The following is a 14744-nucleotide window of genomic DNA, read 5'->3' on the forward strand; positions in this document are numbered from 1 at the left end:
TATTTAGTGTTGAGAATTGAGTACCGCTCAAGCCGGTGCTAGTGGGCGTGAGGGATGTTGCACTTATTCATTATCTCTCATGTACAGACTCAATCAAACCGAGTCTGCAATTCTTATGTAATTTTGTTGTGATTAATGCTTCCGATGGATCACTTTGTTTCCAGAATTTTGTACTTCACAACAGCAGGTGTCAAGTGCCGTGTGGCAGCTGTAAAAAGTTGCCCCGTACTTCACTTCAGTGTTGTTATATTTTCTGGTCCTTCGGGATCATTGATGCCAGCACTATTAAGTGTTGAGAATTGAGTACCGCTCAAGTCGGTGCTAGGGCGCGTGAGGGATGTTGAACTTATTCGTTATCTCTCATGTACAGACTCAATCAAACCGAGTCTGCAATTATTATGTAATTTTGTTGTGATTAATGCTTCCGATGGATCACTTTGTTTCCAGAATTTTTCTAATTGAACAGCCACAGTCAAGATTATTTAAAAATTATTCTGTAGAAGTTCCTATCATTTGGATTCAAAAAGAAATTATTGATGAAAGAAAAACTGCCAAATTGTTGAATTTCTGGAAAAGTTTTCCTTTAGTTTGTTCTGTTCACCGTTCAGTTTATCTATATTTCTGTATAGTATTATGTATGGAGGTCAAAATATCTCGTCGTTTACGTTTTGCTTCCTTTATCTCTCAAACGTAATTTTTACAATTTATTTCACCTCCGCAAAATAGGAAGACTTTAATTAATTAAAGCCAGATATATAGATGATAATTAACAAGAAAAAAACTTTGAACAGCGGCAGTCGGTCGGATGCTTCATTATTAACTTTTTCAAATCTATATTTTTATTTATTAAAAACGTTTTATAGTCAGCTGCCTGCCATACACGGACGTAGCGCTTTAGAATACATATACACTCCCTGATAAATGATTTTTTTTTATTTCATCTTTTCCGTTCCATAATTCCTAATGGTGATTTCTATACTTTGGGGTAAAATAAATATCGCGAAAACACGCGAGATTCAGTGACGCAAAGCAGCGAGAGAGTTCATCGATAAAATTTATTTTACGTTAGGTAATTTATAAGTAGTTTGAGTTCATTTTCTATTTTTGAACTTAACCAAATTACCATATATTCAGTCGATTTTCTCAAACATATCACGATTACTTTTCAGAGTATCAGATTTAATGGAAAACATAGTAATCGCTTGTTGTTGTTCACCAAGATTTCGTTGTTGTTGTTGTTGTTGAAACTTGTAAATCTCTGAAATTTTTTTAGAAGGTTGTTTGGCCTGCAAGTCACATTATAATTTCACTGACTATATTAGTTCAAAAGTTATTGTATTATAGTGTCTATATCCTGAAAGAGACCTCTGTGTTACTTCCCCAAATTTGAAATATGGAGTCAGTTCTTCCCTACTGGCATGCGAGCAGTTCCCGTACAGAAGCAGGAATGACAGACTATTCTCTCCCTTACCAGTTCCTTCCCCCTGACGGTTCTCTCCCAAACCTTTTCCTCCCCTGACGGTTCTCTCCCAAACTTGAAATAAGCAGACAGTTCTCCCCCAATTTTATTTTAATAAGTTAACATTTTAGTTTTGACTTAATCTAATAACATTTCTTAATAAAGATTATGTAAAGAATGTGTTTGATGTTAAGTGCATTTTATGTTTCATGTTTATCTGAAAAGTGTTTGTAAATTTAACACCTTTTTTAGGTATTTTAATCCTATCAACACCTTCATTGTGAGAGAGTAAGATAACTGGACAGTGATTGATATACAGTACTGGCCACGCGAAACCCGCAAAAGTCGCGTTATGCCGCGAGTGTAGTCTATGTCGTGACGGGACACTTCGCGGTAAAACATCGCCGCGTGCAAGTTCGCCGAATTTCGTGGCGGGTCACGAAAAATCGCCGCGATGAATCGCCGTAATTTACGGCGAATCTTCAGCAATAATTGTAATAGAAAGTACTACTTGGTCCTTAATTCCCGTGGTCTTTAATTTTGAAAACTTTAAAAAAATCTTGTAAACGTCTTGTATATTTATAAATATTTAGCATTTGAACATGTACAGCGTATACATTTTGTATATTAAAACAAAGCAATCAGGTGCTGGTGAAAATTAGTTAACAATAAAACGAGATAGAAATTACAAAAGGTAATTGGTACTACATCAAAGAACGCACGATAACAAATTGTCCAATTGTTATTTTGATAATAATACAAATGTAATTAAAATCCATTGTTTACTTTCGCACATATTCTATTTTTAGAACAATGCAAAGCGACATTTAGCACCGATTCACAGATGTAACTAATTATTACGTCTAATACGCTAATTATGATTGTTGAAAATAATAAAAGTTTTATCACTTAAATTGACATTCTTTACCTTCAATTTCACGAGTAAAAAATGCCAGGTGCATGAGTAGGTGATGCAAATCAGATTTTTTTTATTCCCGCCAAATCAGCCAGGGCATTTGACCCAAAAAATTCCCTCGAAAACAAAAATAAAATCGGAGTTAAATCACACATTTAATATGTAAAGTAACGAGTGATCATTCATGAGGGCATTCTGTGCATAAAATTAGGGTGTTACTATTTAAAGTATTTACATAAATAGCGACCAACCAGGGAAGGATATTTTCCTTACGTCACGCAGTACTGCATGCGCGCGGCAATTAAGTTGAATTAACTAATAATAGCACGTATCAAATTAAGGTGTGGAAACGGGATTAAAAATTTTTTTTTCAAATTAATGAATATTTGTAAAGCATTTATATGGTCACTAGTTTACCATGTGGTAATTTTAATGTGCTTTGGGGTACATGTTCGTTTGTTTATGACTGACGACACTGATTAAATACTATAAGCCCATGCAATAAAACATTTCTGGTAGAAGCGTGGTCATAAAATTGACCGAAAAAAATATCCTTTCATATGCATTATTGTTTTGATAGCAGACACAAGTATTGCACAATATCTTCAAGATCATTAAAATGTAAATAAAATATCACAATCAAAATGCACTTACGATTAATAATATGTCAATAATTGACACAATCAATATCCAACATTTTTTTTACTTGAGCAATAATTAAACATGTGTAATCATTCCTTGACAAAAAGAAATGACAGTTTTTTTCTGATATATAAAAAAGAGGTGAAAGTCAATCGAGTGTCGGCATTTCTTTGATGATTCGGCAACAACTACAGGTGTGTAAACATCAAAGATTCACAGATTCTTCAGAAGAGCCGACCAGTCATTTGTCAGAGGTCATTTCGTGTGTAAATTTTGTATTCATTATTTAACAATGGAAACATTATATTCCTTTTATTTATGGATGCTTCTTTTTGCGCGAGTGTTTTTGTGTCTTTTAGCGCTATGGAATTTCAACAATCGGCGATAATTTTCGGTAACTAACAATTAAATATTTTAACATTTTTAAAACAGGGGTGCAAATATCCGCCATTCAGAAATTATAGCAGACAAATCTTGCGTGTGTTATTTTTTACAAACGTGTAATAAATTGAGTAATGATCACCCGAGAGAACGAAATGTCCCGGTGATCCACTACATTTAGAAATGAACAAGTTAATGTCGTATCAATTATGCATCTTTTTATGTAACTAAATATCTTTTTACACATATATTATATTTATATCTCTACTTTAAACTCAATATGTACCCCCCCCCCTAAAAATAGTTTTACACGTGTACATGCACACTATTTACCTGCAGATGGAGCCGCATACTTGTACTGCGTCGCATTTATACATTGAGGTCATGATTCCGCCATTCACGGAAAGTTTTTAACGGTGTTATTTGATTTCGCCGTGGTTATTTATATTTGCTGTTGGCATCAAAGATAAATAGAGAAAGGGCATTTTAGCAAATTACAAGATTTTCTTGATACAACTTCATGTAGATCTACTAATTAATTTTCGTACTTGTACATGTATATCTGGTTTCAAGTTCACAGACTACACTTATAAATAGATCTACATTTATTATATAAATGAACATGTATTATTCCCCGCGAATCGCGGCAAATGTTCACGGCAAAATCGCCGCGAGTTGAATTCGCGGCGATTGTCTCAAGTTGCCGCGAATTCGCTCGCGTTATAAAGCATGAGAGTTCGCCGCGAATACGCGAATTGTGCGGGTTTCGCGTGTCCAGTACTGTACACCTGTAATTATGTTAAGGTCAAGTGATATTTAATTATTTGTTAAATAGCAAATAACATGGTAACAAGTATGCTATAGAAAATAAATAAGCAACAACTGGTATGCACTCACATTTCACATTTACTCTTATACAAAATTGATTAAAGGAAATCTAGACATTCACTTGAAACAATAAGTAAGTAAGTAAATAAATATTTTATTAATGTGCAGGCTTCGTGAAAGTTGTCGGACATGTCCGACAAAAATTAGGCCGGTCCGATATTTTTTTCCGAGTTCCGGACCTTATGTCCGGTACGAATACCGGGATATATCCAAGACCAATCAAGACCGAGTTTTCTCCCTTGAATAAAAAAATGTAAAACGAGTTTTGATTCGCCGTTTCATTTTTAGTGTCCAATCTAATTCTAGATAATACAACTTTCAATGATCTTGTACTCGGAAGTAAATGTCGGTGTTACTGCATTATAAAATTATTACAAAAACGTAAATTATCTAATGAAGGAAAAAAGCGAAACAAAAGAAATACGAGTCCAGGCGCCTGCCGAGAAAATTTGTGGGTAAATGGAAAAAATGGCCGCTCGTGGTTGGTTTTTAAAGAGGAAGAAAATAAGATGAAATGTACATTGTGTCATAAATTTTATAAAGATCATATGATGATGATGATTTTGATCATGAATGTTTAAATTTACAGACAGCTAGAGTCCATCAATCTGGATAAACTGATGTTTTATTTAAGAGAATAAAATTGTGTTGCAAATCTTTAAAAGTTCCTATGTTTAAAAAAACACAAAGGTATTACCATATACATATACAGTGTTCAATCTAGAGCGCGCCATTGCGCCATTGACCCCTTGAAAAGGCCGCCGGCGCAAAACAAAATCAACTGTGGGCCCGACGGGCGCACTCATAGAAAATGCCCTAAATGACATTAGAATGCTTTCTTAAACCTGATTAAGTACATAAAAGAAGTTTCTTGTGAATAATATTAATAAATACTGAATTCAAAACTGGAGTTTGTATTGAAAAACGAGCATGTTGGCAAGATAGTTTACCGCACTCGGTAACCCATTTAAAACCTTTATCGCTACGCTCTCTCGGTACGCGTCTGTAAATACTATGTAGACTTGTTCTTCGTACCGTAACTATTACTTACTTTTGAGTCACAGTTTTTTTAAGCAAAACAAATTGTCACAGATAATCCAATACGTGCGTGTAGTTATAGTTTTTTCACGGTCAAAACAAATAAATATGTAATAACTTTCCAAAGGAAAAAAATATATATATATTTGTGAAAAGTGCGAGTTAATTATAGAGAAGTGTGCATAAATTATTACGAACACGCCTTCATCCAATTAAAAAAGTCTTAAAGATGGAGCAATCAAACACGATTGGCTAGGGAGTGTCTGACAATTAAGTAAATTAACTTTGATTGGTCTTTGGCTGGTCGGCGCTAAAACATTGTGCATATCATTAATCAATACAGACATCTTAAGCGTGACGTAAGAACTGCTGCCCTGACTAAAGATCAAAGGTACCGGTATGTCAATATACATTGTCTTAGCACCTGTTGACACTTTGTTTTTCGCTTGGATATATTGAGAAGGGTAAATGTTTTTAGCGACTATTGTAAGTTTATATTCTTCATAAACAAAGCTGATTTCAAAATATGATTTTCCTTTATATCGGGCGCTGATTAAAAAACTGAACATTATTATCAAATATCCCTGGTAACATTAAAATAAGATTCATATTTTTCTTTGAACATTATGTCATCGCATTTCTTTACCAATCAGTTCTTAAAATTGAGCCTGTATCAACGCTAATGTCATTTTTTTTAGTTGAGTTGTTTTGGAATTTTGCAACCGTTTTTGGTCTAAATATGGTACGTGAACAAGTAACTTTAAAGATACAATACCTTATTTGAATTTGATGTTCATTTTAAGTGTGGGCCCCCTTTTTTCTCAAATGACCCCCTTTTGAAAAGTTTATGGGCCCAAAGGGCCCCCTGGGAATTTGTTCTAGATTGAACATTGAACACTGCATATATTTGGAAAAAAAATTCGGTCAGACAAAATTCTTTCGGTCAGACAAGAATTGAAAGTTTGTCTGACCGAATGTCAGGCAAATGTTTCAGCACTTTCGCGAAGCCTGAATGTGTCATATGTAAACATACAAGCAATGAACAAACAAGACATGTATAAACAATAGTATACACCCGGCCCAATGGGCCTATAAGACACAAATAACATAAAGACAATAAATCTGAAAATACGTGAACAACATAAAAGGTATGTTTTGATATAAAAAAATAAATAGGGAGAGAACAGTCAGGGAGGAAACGTCAGGGGAGGAACTGGTAAGGGAGAGAATAGTCTGTGCAATTTGTTTGTGATTTGTTAGATTACTCATTTCTGAATGTGTGATAATCATACATAGAAACACGGATTTATATTACAATCCGTGAATATATAATATAAATCCGTGATAGAAATAAGTAAAACGTTTGCATTTATATTAATTGCTCTTATGTGATTTTTAAAAAGTAATATTAAAGTTATAATTCGGTCTTATTTAATGATTGTTATGCTCTATATTATTTTTATTTTATATAAATTATATATATGGTACGTATCCTCCAAAATATATAAGTGGTACGTAACCTCCAAAAATGTTTTGTAACCTCCTGGTACGTATCCTCCGTGGTACGTAACCTCAAGTAATCACAGAAACAAAACCTGTTTGTAGAATATCCAGTCCAAACCAGTACAAACATTGAAACAGCCACAGGTTTATACTGATGTTGCAACTCTCTCACTATAACATGGTGTTGTATAGGCGGTAGTCAGACTATTTACTCCCTTACCAGTTCCTTCCCTGTGTTACATGTAGCTAAAAAATTATTGGACCTAGGGTCATGAAACTTTACAAAAATGTTGATCAGCATGTGTAGTTGTGCACCTGGGCATTTTGTGTGGATTTATTTAGTATTTGTAGAGTTATTGTCCTTGACTTTGAACAGTAAAAATTTGCAACTTTCAACTTATGTGACATGTAGCTCAAAAGTATTTGACCTAAGGTCATGAAACTTTACAGGCATGTTTATCAGCATGTGAAGTTGTGCACCTGGGGTTTCGCTTGTGAATTTATGTGTTTTGTCAGAGTTATTATCCTTGACTTAGTGAAAACTTTTTGTCGTACGTAACTCAAAATGTTTTTAACCTAGAGTCATGAAACATAACAGGAATGTTGATCAGTATGTATAGTTGTGCACCTTGAGTTTCTCTTGTGGTTTTATTCAGTATTTGTAGAGTTATTGCCCTTGACTTATTAAAAAACGTTTCATTATGTTGTGTTATTTGTTCTTTGAGTGCTTGAGTAAGAATCAACCAACTTGTTCATGCATAGCTCAAAAAGTATTTGACCTGTAGGCCTGAAAGTTTACAAGAATGTTGGTCAGCATGTGTACTTATGCACCTTATGGTGTGCTTGTGGATTTATTCAGTATTTGTAAAGTTCTCGTCCTTTACGTAGTAAAAGATTTTTAGTTTTCAACTTGTGAAACATGTTTGTAATCCAACAAATATTTGACCTAGAGTCAAGATTGACTAAACAGTTGAGTGTTGGGGCACACATATCCTATGGACACATTTCCAGTTTGTCCTAGAAATGTAATACAATTAATTTGTTTTGTATTCCAGTTACAATAAGATGACAGACGTCAGTGACTTAGACAGGTAAGTGTCTGTTTCATGTATTATAACTACATCTCAATTAGCTTAAATTATATTGACATAGAAAAAATTCTTTATTATAATAAGATCATAGAAAGTTTAGATTTCAACAAATCAGTGTTGCATCTAGAATTTCAAAATTATTGTGGATTGTTCCGCACTCAACAAAAAATGTGGGGGATTTGAAAAAAATGTGGGGGACATGCATTTACGTAACAATATGAGGTATCGAAAAGAATTCATTTATTTTACGTTCAGGCAATTTTGACAGCTTTCGTCTGCCCCACAACAGAAATAGAAAAAATCAAATTTTGACGAATGCTTCTTGTAAAGTGCGATGATCAAACCATCAATACACACGCTAGATGCCCAGTCAGCTGCTACGGGCTATTTAGTATGCATTTTAGTCATTACCACAAGTGAAAACAAACATGGCACATCTGTTCAAGATACGATGAAGATTACCTGAATTAAGTTTAAAAGTTTGTTAGATGCGCGACTTGGTGCACATTGACTTCATTAAAATGCGCGATCTGCAAAAAAAATGCGCAAATTGCGCTAGATGCAACACTGCAACAAACTGATATTTTATAACCTTGATGAAGACTCATGAGATTCAAAACATCGGTTATCATCATTAAATAAAACCTTAAAGCCTGTTCTGTGTTGATTGTTTGTTCCACTTTTATTAATTTTCTAAGTATACAGAATATATATACTGCAAATGGAAAGTTTGCTGCCCATGATGATGGTTATCATATTCATTATTGCAAAGGTAAAATTACACAACAATGAACATTACAAGACTGTGAATCAAAATGTTGACGATACAAAGGCTATTTATTTGTTTGGTTTTGAACAAAAATTGAGTCTAATTCAAAACTGATATAATCATATATGATTAAGTCATTATCTTATTTTGTCTTGCAGACAAATTGAGCAGCTTCGCCAGTGTAAAATAATCAAAGAAAGTGAAGTGAAGTCACTATGTGCAAAGGCACGTGAAATACTTGTAGAGGAGAGCAATGTACAAAGAGTTGATTCACCAGTCACAGTAAGTGTGTTTTGTATCTATTCAAATTGTCAGTTTTCTCAGTTATACGACAAACTTTCTTGTGTATATCAAGTGCTAGCTGCCATGAGATAACCTATTTTAGTACATTGGTCCTTGGGGCTTAATAGCTTGAAACAGTAGAACAAAAACCACTAGGCTTGGACCAAGAAAATTTTGTTGATTTCAATATACAGAATACGCGATTTAACCCCAGCCTGCAAGACAAGGGCTTAATAAAGTGTGAGTGCTTCTGCAGATGTTGGTGCATAAATAAAGGGTTATTAGCTTTATTCTTGTATTAAAGTATACATCTGATTTGGTAATTTCACATTTTGTTATTTGCTTAACATATATGAAGATACTGGTTCTCGTTTCAATATGCAAGTACTATGTTGTTTGACAGTTACATTTTGATTATGAAATTACTAAGCCATTATATTGGTCAGTTTTTACATGAACATGTCACCTTGAGATAACCAGCACAATGGTACTTCTGCAAACAAGGCTTGAAGTGGGTAGAATGTAAACTTGTGTCAACTTGTTCCCTGGCCAGTCTGTCCGCACTTATAATCTTCTAAATGCTTCCTACACTACAAGATGTATTTCCTGAAACTTAATCGGTAAACTATTTGTAATAGCATGTTGCCTTGCTATGCATCCTTCAAACATTTAATTCACTTTGTTATAAAAGTTTACCATTTCTGTTAATCAGTCACATTTATTACTCTAAAAGTTCTATTTATATTTGAATTCTATTTCAGGTATGTGGAGATATACATGGCCAGTTTTATGACTTGAAGGAGTTGTTCAAAGTAGGTGGAGATGTGCCGGACACTAACTACCTATTTATGGGCGACTTTGTTGACAGAGGATTTTACAGTGTAGAAACTTTTCTACTTTTATTAGCTTTAAAAGTAAGTACTAAATCTTCCTAAGACTTAAGTCAGTATATTATAAATTAAGGTGAAAGTCCAATATTGAGATATGATGCTACCATTAGCAACTATATGCTTACAATTGTATGACACAAATCATAAAGAAAAATTTATTTTCTTATTTTGGTTTCTTATATATGATATATGTCACAGTATAGAACTTTTCAGTATTTGAGAGAAAATTTGTAAGTGGCCAAGCAACTCGGTAAAGCTTAAGATTGGTATTCAAAGGAACTCTTTGAAATGGCAGCACGGCCGAGTGGTTATGGTCTTTCATGATATTGAATGAGAGATCATCTATTTAATAAAAAAAGTCTATTATCTGATTAGCTGATCAATTTTTGTAGATCTGTATTAGTAATTTGTTAACATTTCAGCTGCTGAATTTCTGTAAATTAATGGTCTGTCTTATTAAAGTTGGTCAGTCATGAGTATAGAATTTGATCAGACTGAACAGACTAATCAATTTCAGTTTCAAATAAGGGTTAAAATTTATTGTTATAAATTATATTGAAATTACTCCTATTTGATTCTTCCAAATAAAAACGTTTTCATTCAATATAATTATACAGACAGGAAACTGGTGATTCAAACAAATACATTTGAATTTCTCTAAGCAGTAAAGCCACTTAACAGCATAATTTTAGAGCAAAGGACTTCAGTTGCTAACGTTTGGCCATTTTCCCCCTAAAAATTTTATATACATGATTGTATTTATATATATATTGTAAAGAAAATATTTTGGAAAAACAGAAAGACAAAAAGTGTTTTGATATTATTTAAAAAAGGAGGTTGTTTAACTTTGGGAGACCTGAAATGAAGCGATATTTTTACCTCGGGGGTGGTTTGTAAAGTTTTTATTCATTTCATAAAGTTTTGCTTTTTGTTTATTATAGGTCAGATATCCAGACAGAATTACGTTGATACGAGGGAATCACGAGAGTAGGCAGATAACACAAGTATACGGTTTTTATGATGAATGTTTAAGGAAATATGGGTCAGTAACTGTATGGAGATACTGTACAGAAATATTCGACTACCTTAGTTTGTCAGCCATTATAGATGGAAAGGTAAAGAATTTATGTAACTTTAAAACTAAATTTATTCACTGTGTGCATCATTCATTAAGTCCCTGATTCAAGCGTGAGGTTTATAAATAGGAATCATTATGTAACAGTAGTACAAGAGACAAGAATCAGATGGCACGTCATTACCATCTATCATGGCCTGCACTGTTTGCTTTTCAGTCTTTAAATTTTCTTTTAAAATCATAAATGGCTTCGTCCAGATTGAAAGCTCATTTCAGATACTAGTAAAACTACTAAGTATTTATCATGGTAAGGGTAAAAAATCTCATTGGCATATTATTATAGTGTAGAATAACTTTAAAGCCTAGCTTGAAAGCATGCAATTCTTATGTTATTGTAGATATTTTGTGTACATGGAGGTTTATCACCATCAATACAGACCTTGGACCAAATACGATCTATAGACAGAAAACAAGAAGTTCCACACGACGGTCCAATGTGTGACCTTCTCTGGTCAGACCCTGAAGGTATGTCAAAAACTAACTGACTTGTATAAAGAAATCAAACATTTAAATACATAAAATATTTCTTTTGTAATTATTAATTTTTACGACAGGTTGTCTTGTTTTATCAAAAAAAAATTGAATGTTCATCAGTTTAAAATTTATGTTTTGAATATGCACATCCTGGTTTGAGGCACATAAGTGTATTTTTAAAGAAATTAGCAAATTTGAAATCCAGAGTTTTGACATCGAAATATATGTTAATAAATATTTGTTAGTAATATTTTGATATATATGCTTTAGAAGTGGCCCTGTTCTTAAAATACAAGTTTTTGTTTTAGATATGCAGGGTTGGGGTGTAAGTCCACGTGGTGCAGGATATTTGTTTGGTAGTGATGTTGTCTCCCAGTTTAACACAGCTAACAATATAGACTTGATATGTCGAGCACATCAACTTGTTATGGAAGGCTACAAGTGGCATTTTAATGAAACAGTCCTAACAGTATGGTCAGCCCCAAATTATTGCTACAGGTGAGATGTTTATTCTCTTTTATCATCATTAGTCTTCCCATATCCACTTGTTAGACAGTGCTTGGTCTGTGGACCTTTGTTTTGTGCTAACATGATAGTAAAAGTATATGTATTAATGTGATGATTTAATTGAAAATGAGTCTCTGATAAATAATTGATATTTTTGAGATAGCATTTTCTATGATTTGTAATTGATACTTGTAGAAATTTGTAGTTTGCTTTCTTATTATATATAACCAAATTACTGTTTCAAACTGGCTGTACCTTGCTGGTAGTCACAAAAAAATGACTTCTTTACAAGAATGTAATTATATTAAACCATATCATAATCTAAAAGTTTGATTTCTTTGAGAAAAGAAGCTATCAAGCAAAAAAAAAAAAATTTATAAAAGACTGATGGTTTTCCCTCTTCATGGTTTGAATTCTATGATATTATTTATCTTTTGTTTTGATTATTTGACCGATTCTATTGTAGGATCTAATTTTATTAGAGATGTTGAATAATTTGATACTGTTCAGATTAAACATATATTGAGAGAATAACATGCCTTCATTTTAATTTGTACAAAACATAATATTTGTTCGTTTTAGTAAAAATTTTGTCAAGTCTTCAAAATCAGTGATTTAACAAAGCCTAGGGCACTTACTATCATAAATGCAGACATTTCTCTTACTTTGTTAGTTATTGGATAGAATTTTGGTGATTAAAATAGAAATAAGAAATTGTAAAATTTTTCAGAATATACATTTCTTATATTTATCTTATGTTTGATGGTTTGAAGATTTATTTTACTCATCTAGATGCATGCTGCTTTAAGTCAAGCACATAGATATCTTAAAACTTACATTAAACTTATATTTTGATTGTAACATTACAGATGTGGTAATGTAGCGGCTATATTAGAACTAGATGAACATTTACAGAGAGATTTTACTATATTTGAAGCTGCCCCACAGGTATACTTTATTAAGTAAACAAATTTTGATAGGAATTAATTTCTGTTTTTATGCCCCTGCCATATAATGGCAAGGGCATATAGTGTTACCCTGTTCCGTCATTCCGTCCTTCCGTCATCATCAGTTTCCGTTCATAATCTTAATAACCGTTGCACATATTGAACTCAAATTTGACATATAGATATGTCATGAGAAAATACAGGTCAAGTTCGAAATTGGTCATGGTTCGATGATTTTTGGCAGAGTTATGCCCCTTTTACTTTGAAAATAATATGAAATTTTCAGTTTCCGTTCATTATCTCCCCAACGGTACAACACATTCAACTCAAACTTGACATATGGATATGTCATGAGAAAATACAGGTCAAGTTCAAATTTGGTCATGGTTTGATGATTTTTGGCAGAGTTATGCCCCTTTCACTTTGAAAATAATATGAAATTTTCAGTTTCCGTTCATTATCTCCCCAATGGTACAACACATTCAACTCAAACTTGACATATGGATATGTCATGAGAAAATACAGGTCAAGGTCGAATTTGGTCATGGTTCGATGATTTATGGCAGAGTTATGCCCCTTTTACTTTGAAAATAATATGAAATTTCCGTTTATTATCTCCCCAACAGTATTACACATTCAACTCAAATTTGACATATGGATATGTCAAAGGAATGCGCAGGTCAAGTTCAAATTTGGTCATGGTTCGATGATTTTTGGCAGAGTTATGCACCTTTCACTTTAAAAAAATATGAAATTTTCAGTTTCCGTTAATTATCTCCCCAACAGTATTACACATTCAACTCAAATTTGACATATGGATATATTTTTGGAATGCCCTGGCCAAGTTCGAATTTGGTCATGGTTCAATGATTTTTGGCAGAGTAATGCCCCTTTCACTTTGAAAATGATATGAAATTTACAGTTTCTGTTCATTATCAACCCAACAGTGTTACATATTCAACTCAAAATTGACATATGGATATGTCAAAGGAATGCGCATGTGAAGTTGGAATTTGGTCATGGTTCGATGATTTTTTGGCAGAGTTATGTCCCTTTCACTTTGAAAATAATATAGATACATCTTAGGAATAAGCAGTTTAAGTTGGAATTTGGTCGTTGTTCAATGATTTTGGACAAACTTATCTTTCCTGAATGTTGGAAAAATTTTGAACTTTCAGTTTCAGAACTCATACTTTTGTGGAAATGTATATAGCCATTATTTTGGCTACAAAATTGCAATATGCTATTTTCAAAAGGTTAAGACTGAATAATTTCAGTGCCTTGAACATTGTATAAAAATGGTTTGTTTTAACATTGAAAAGTTTTAAGGGCTTTGAACATAGAATGAAAAAAATAATTTGTGCAAACAAATTTGGAACTAAATATTATAACATTTGAAATTTTGGCTGCATGCGGGGGCATCCGTGGCATGTGACACATTTCTAGTTGTAACAAATATTATTCAGAGAAACAATTTTATTAAAGGTACTCCACTGAGGTACGGCCGAATGTCACAAAAAAAAGTAAAATTTCACGAACCGATATTTTTTTGTTACCTGCGAGTTAGGGACATTCAAACAGAATCAGTGCTACATTGATATGTGTTTTTTGGATTGGCAAGTCGTTTGAAATACATATTTTCTCCAATTTTGTGGGAAAAGCGTTTAAACACCTTTCAGTTTGCAAATCTGAATAAAAACAACGGTCACGTGATGATTCTCGGATGACTAAAAAAGCGAAACGGAGAATTTTTTGTGTATCGGCAGCAACGAAAGTGCGAAACCGGAATATACCAACAATCCATAAATTTAAAAGCAAATAA

The 14744-nt window shown here is 33.1% G+C and overlaps 1 protein-coding gene across 1 annotated transcript; it reads left to right on the forward strand.

The window, feature by feature from the left end:
- Nucleotides 1–968: 968 nt before the first annotated feature.
- Nucleotides 969–12956, forward strand: LOC132749677 (serine/threonine-protein phosphatase 4 catalytic subunit-like). The gene is made up of 8 exons (XM_060739535.1): nucleotides 969–1069; nucleotides 7883–7918; nucleotides 8846–8969; nucleotides 9731–9883; nucleotides 10801–10974; nucleotides 11333–11459; nucleotides 11777–11966; nucleotides 12845–12956. The coding sequence occupies exons 2-8, from the start codon at nucleotides 7893–7895 to the stop codon at nucleotides 12939–12941; spliced, it is 891 nt and encodes a 296-aa protein (XP_060595518.1). The 5' UTR covers nucleotides 969–1069; nucleotides 7883–7892; the 3' UTR covers nucleotides 12942–12956.
- The last annotated feature ends 1788 nt before the right edge of the window (nucleotides 12957–14744 follow it).

The sequence above is a fragment of the Ruditapes philippinarum genome, unplaced genomic scaffold (assembly GCF_026571515.1).
Source record: "Ruditapes philippinarum isolate M1 unplaced genomic scaffold, ASM2657151v2 ctg5029_1_1_1_1, whole genome shotgun sequence".
NCBI lineage: Eukaryota > Metazoa > Mollusca > Bivalvia > Venerida > Veneridae > Ruditapes > Ruditapes philippinarum.

Coding starts and splice junctions, on each gene's coding strand:
- LOC132749677 (XM_060739535.1), top strand. CDS start 7,893: ATGACAGACGTCAGTGACTTAGACAG. Junction 7,919..8,845: donor GACGTCAGTGACTTAGACAG/GTAAGTGTCTGT, acceptor TTTGTCTTGCAG/ACAAATTGAGCAGCTTCGCC. Junction 9,884..10,800: donor TACTTTTATTAGCTTTAAAA/GTAAGTACTAAA, acceptor TGTTTATTATAG/GTCAGATATCCAGACAGAAT.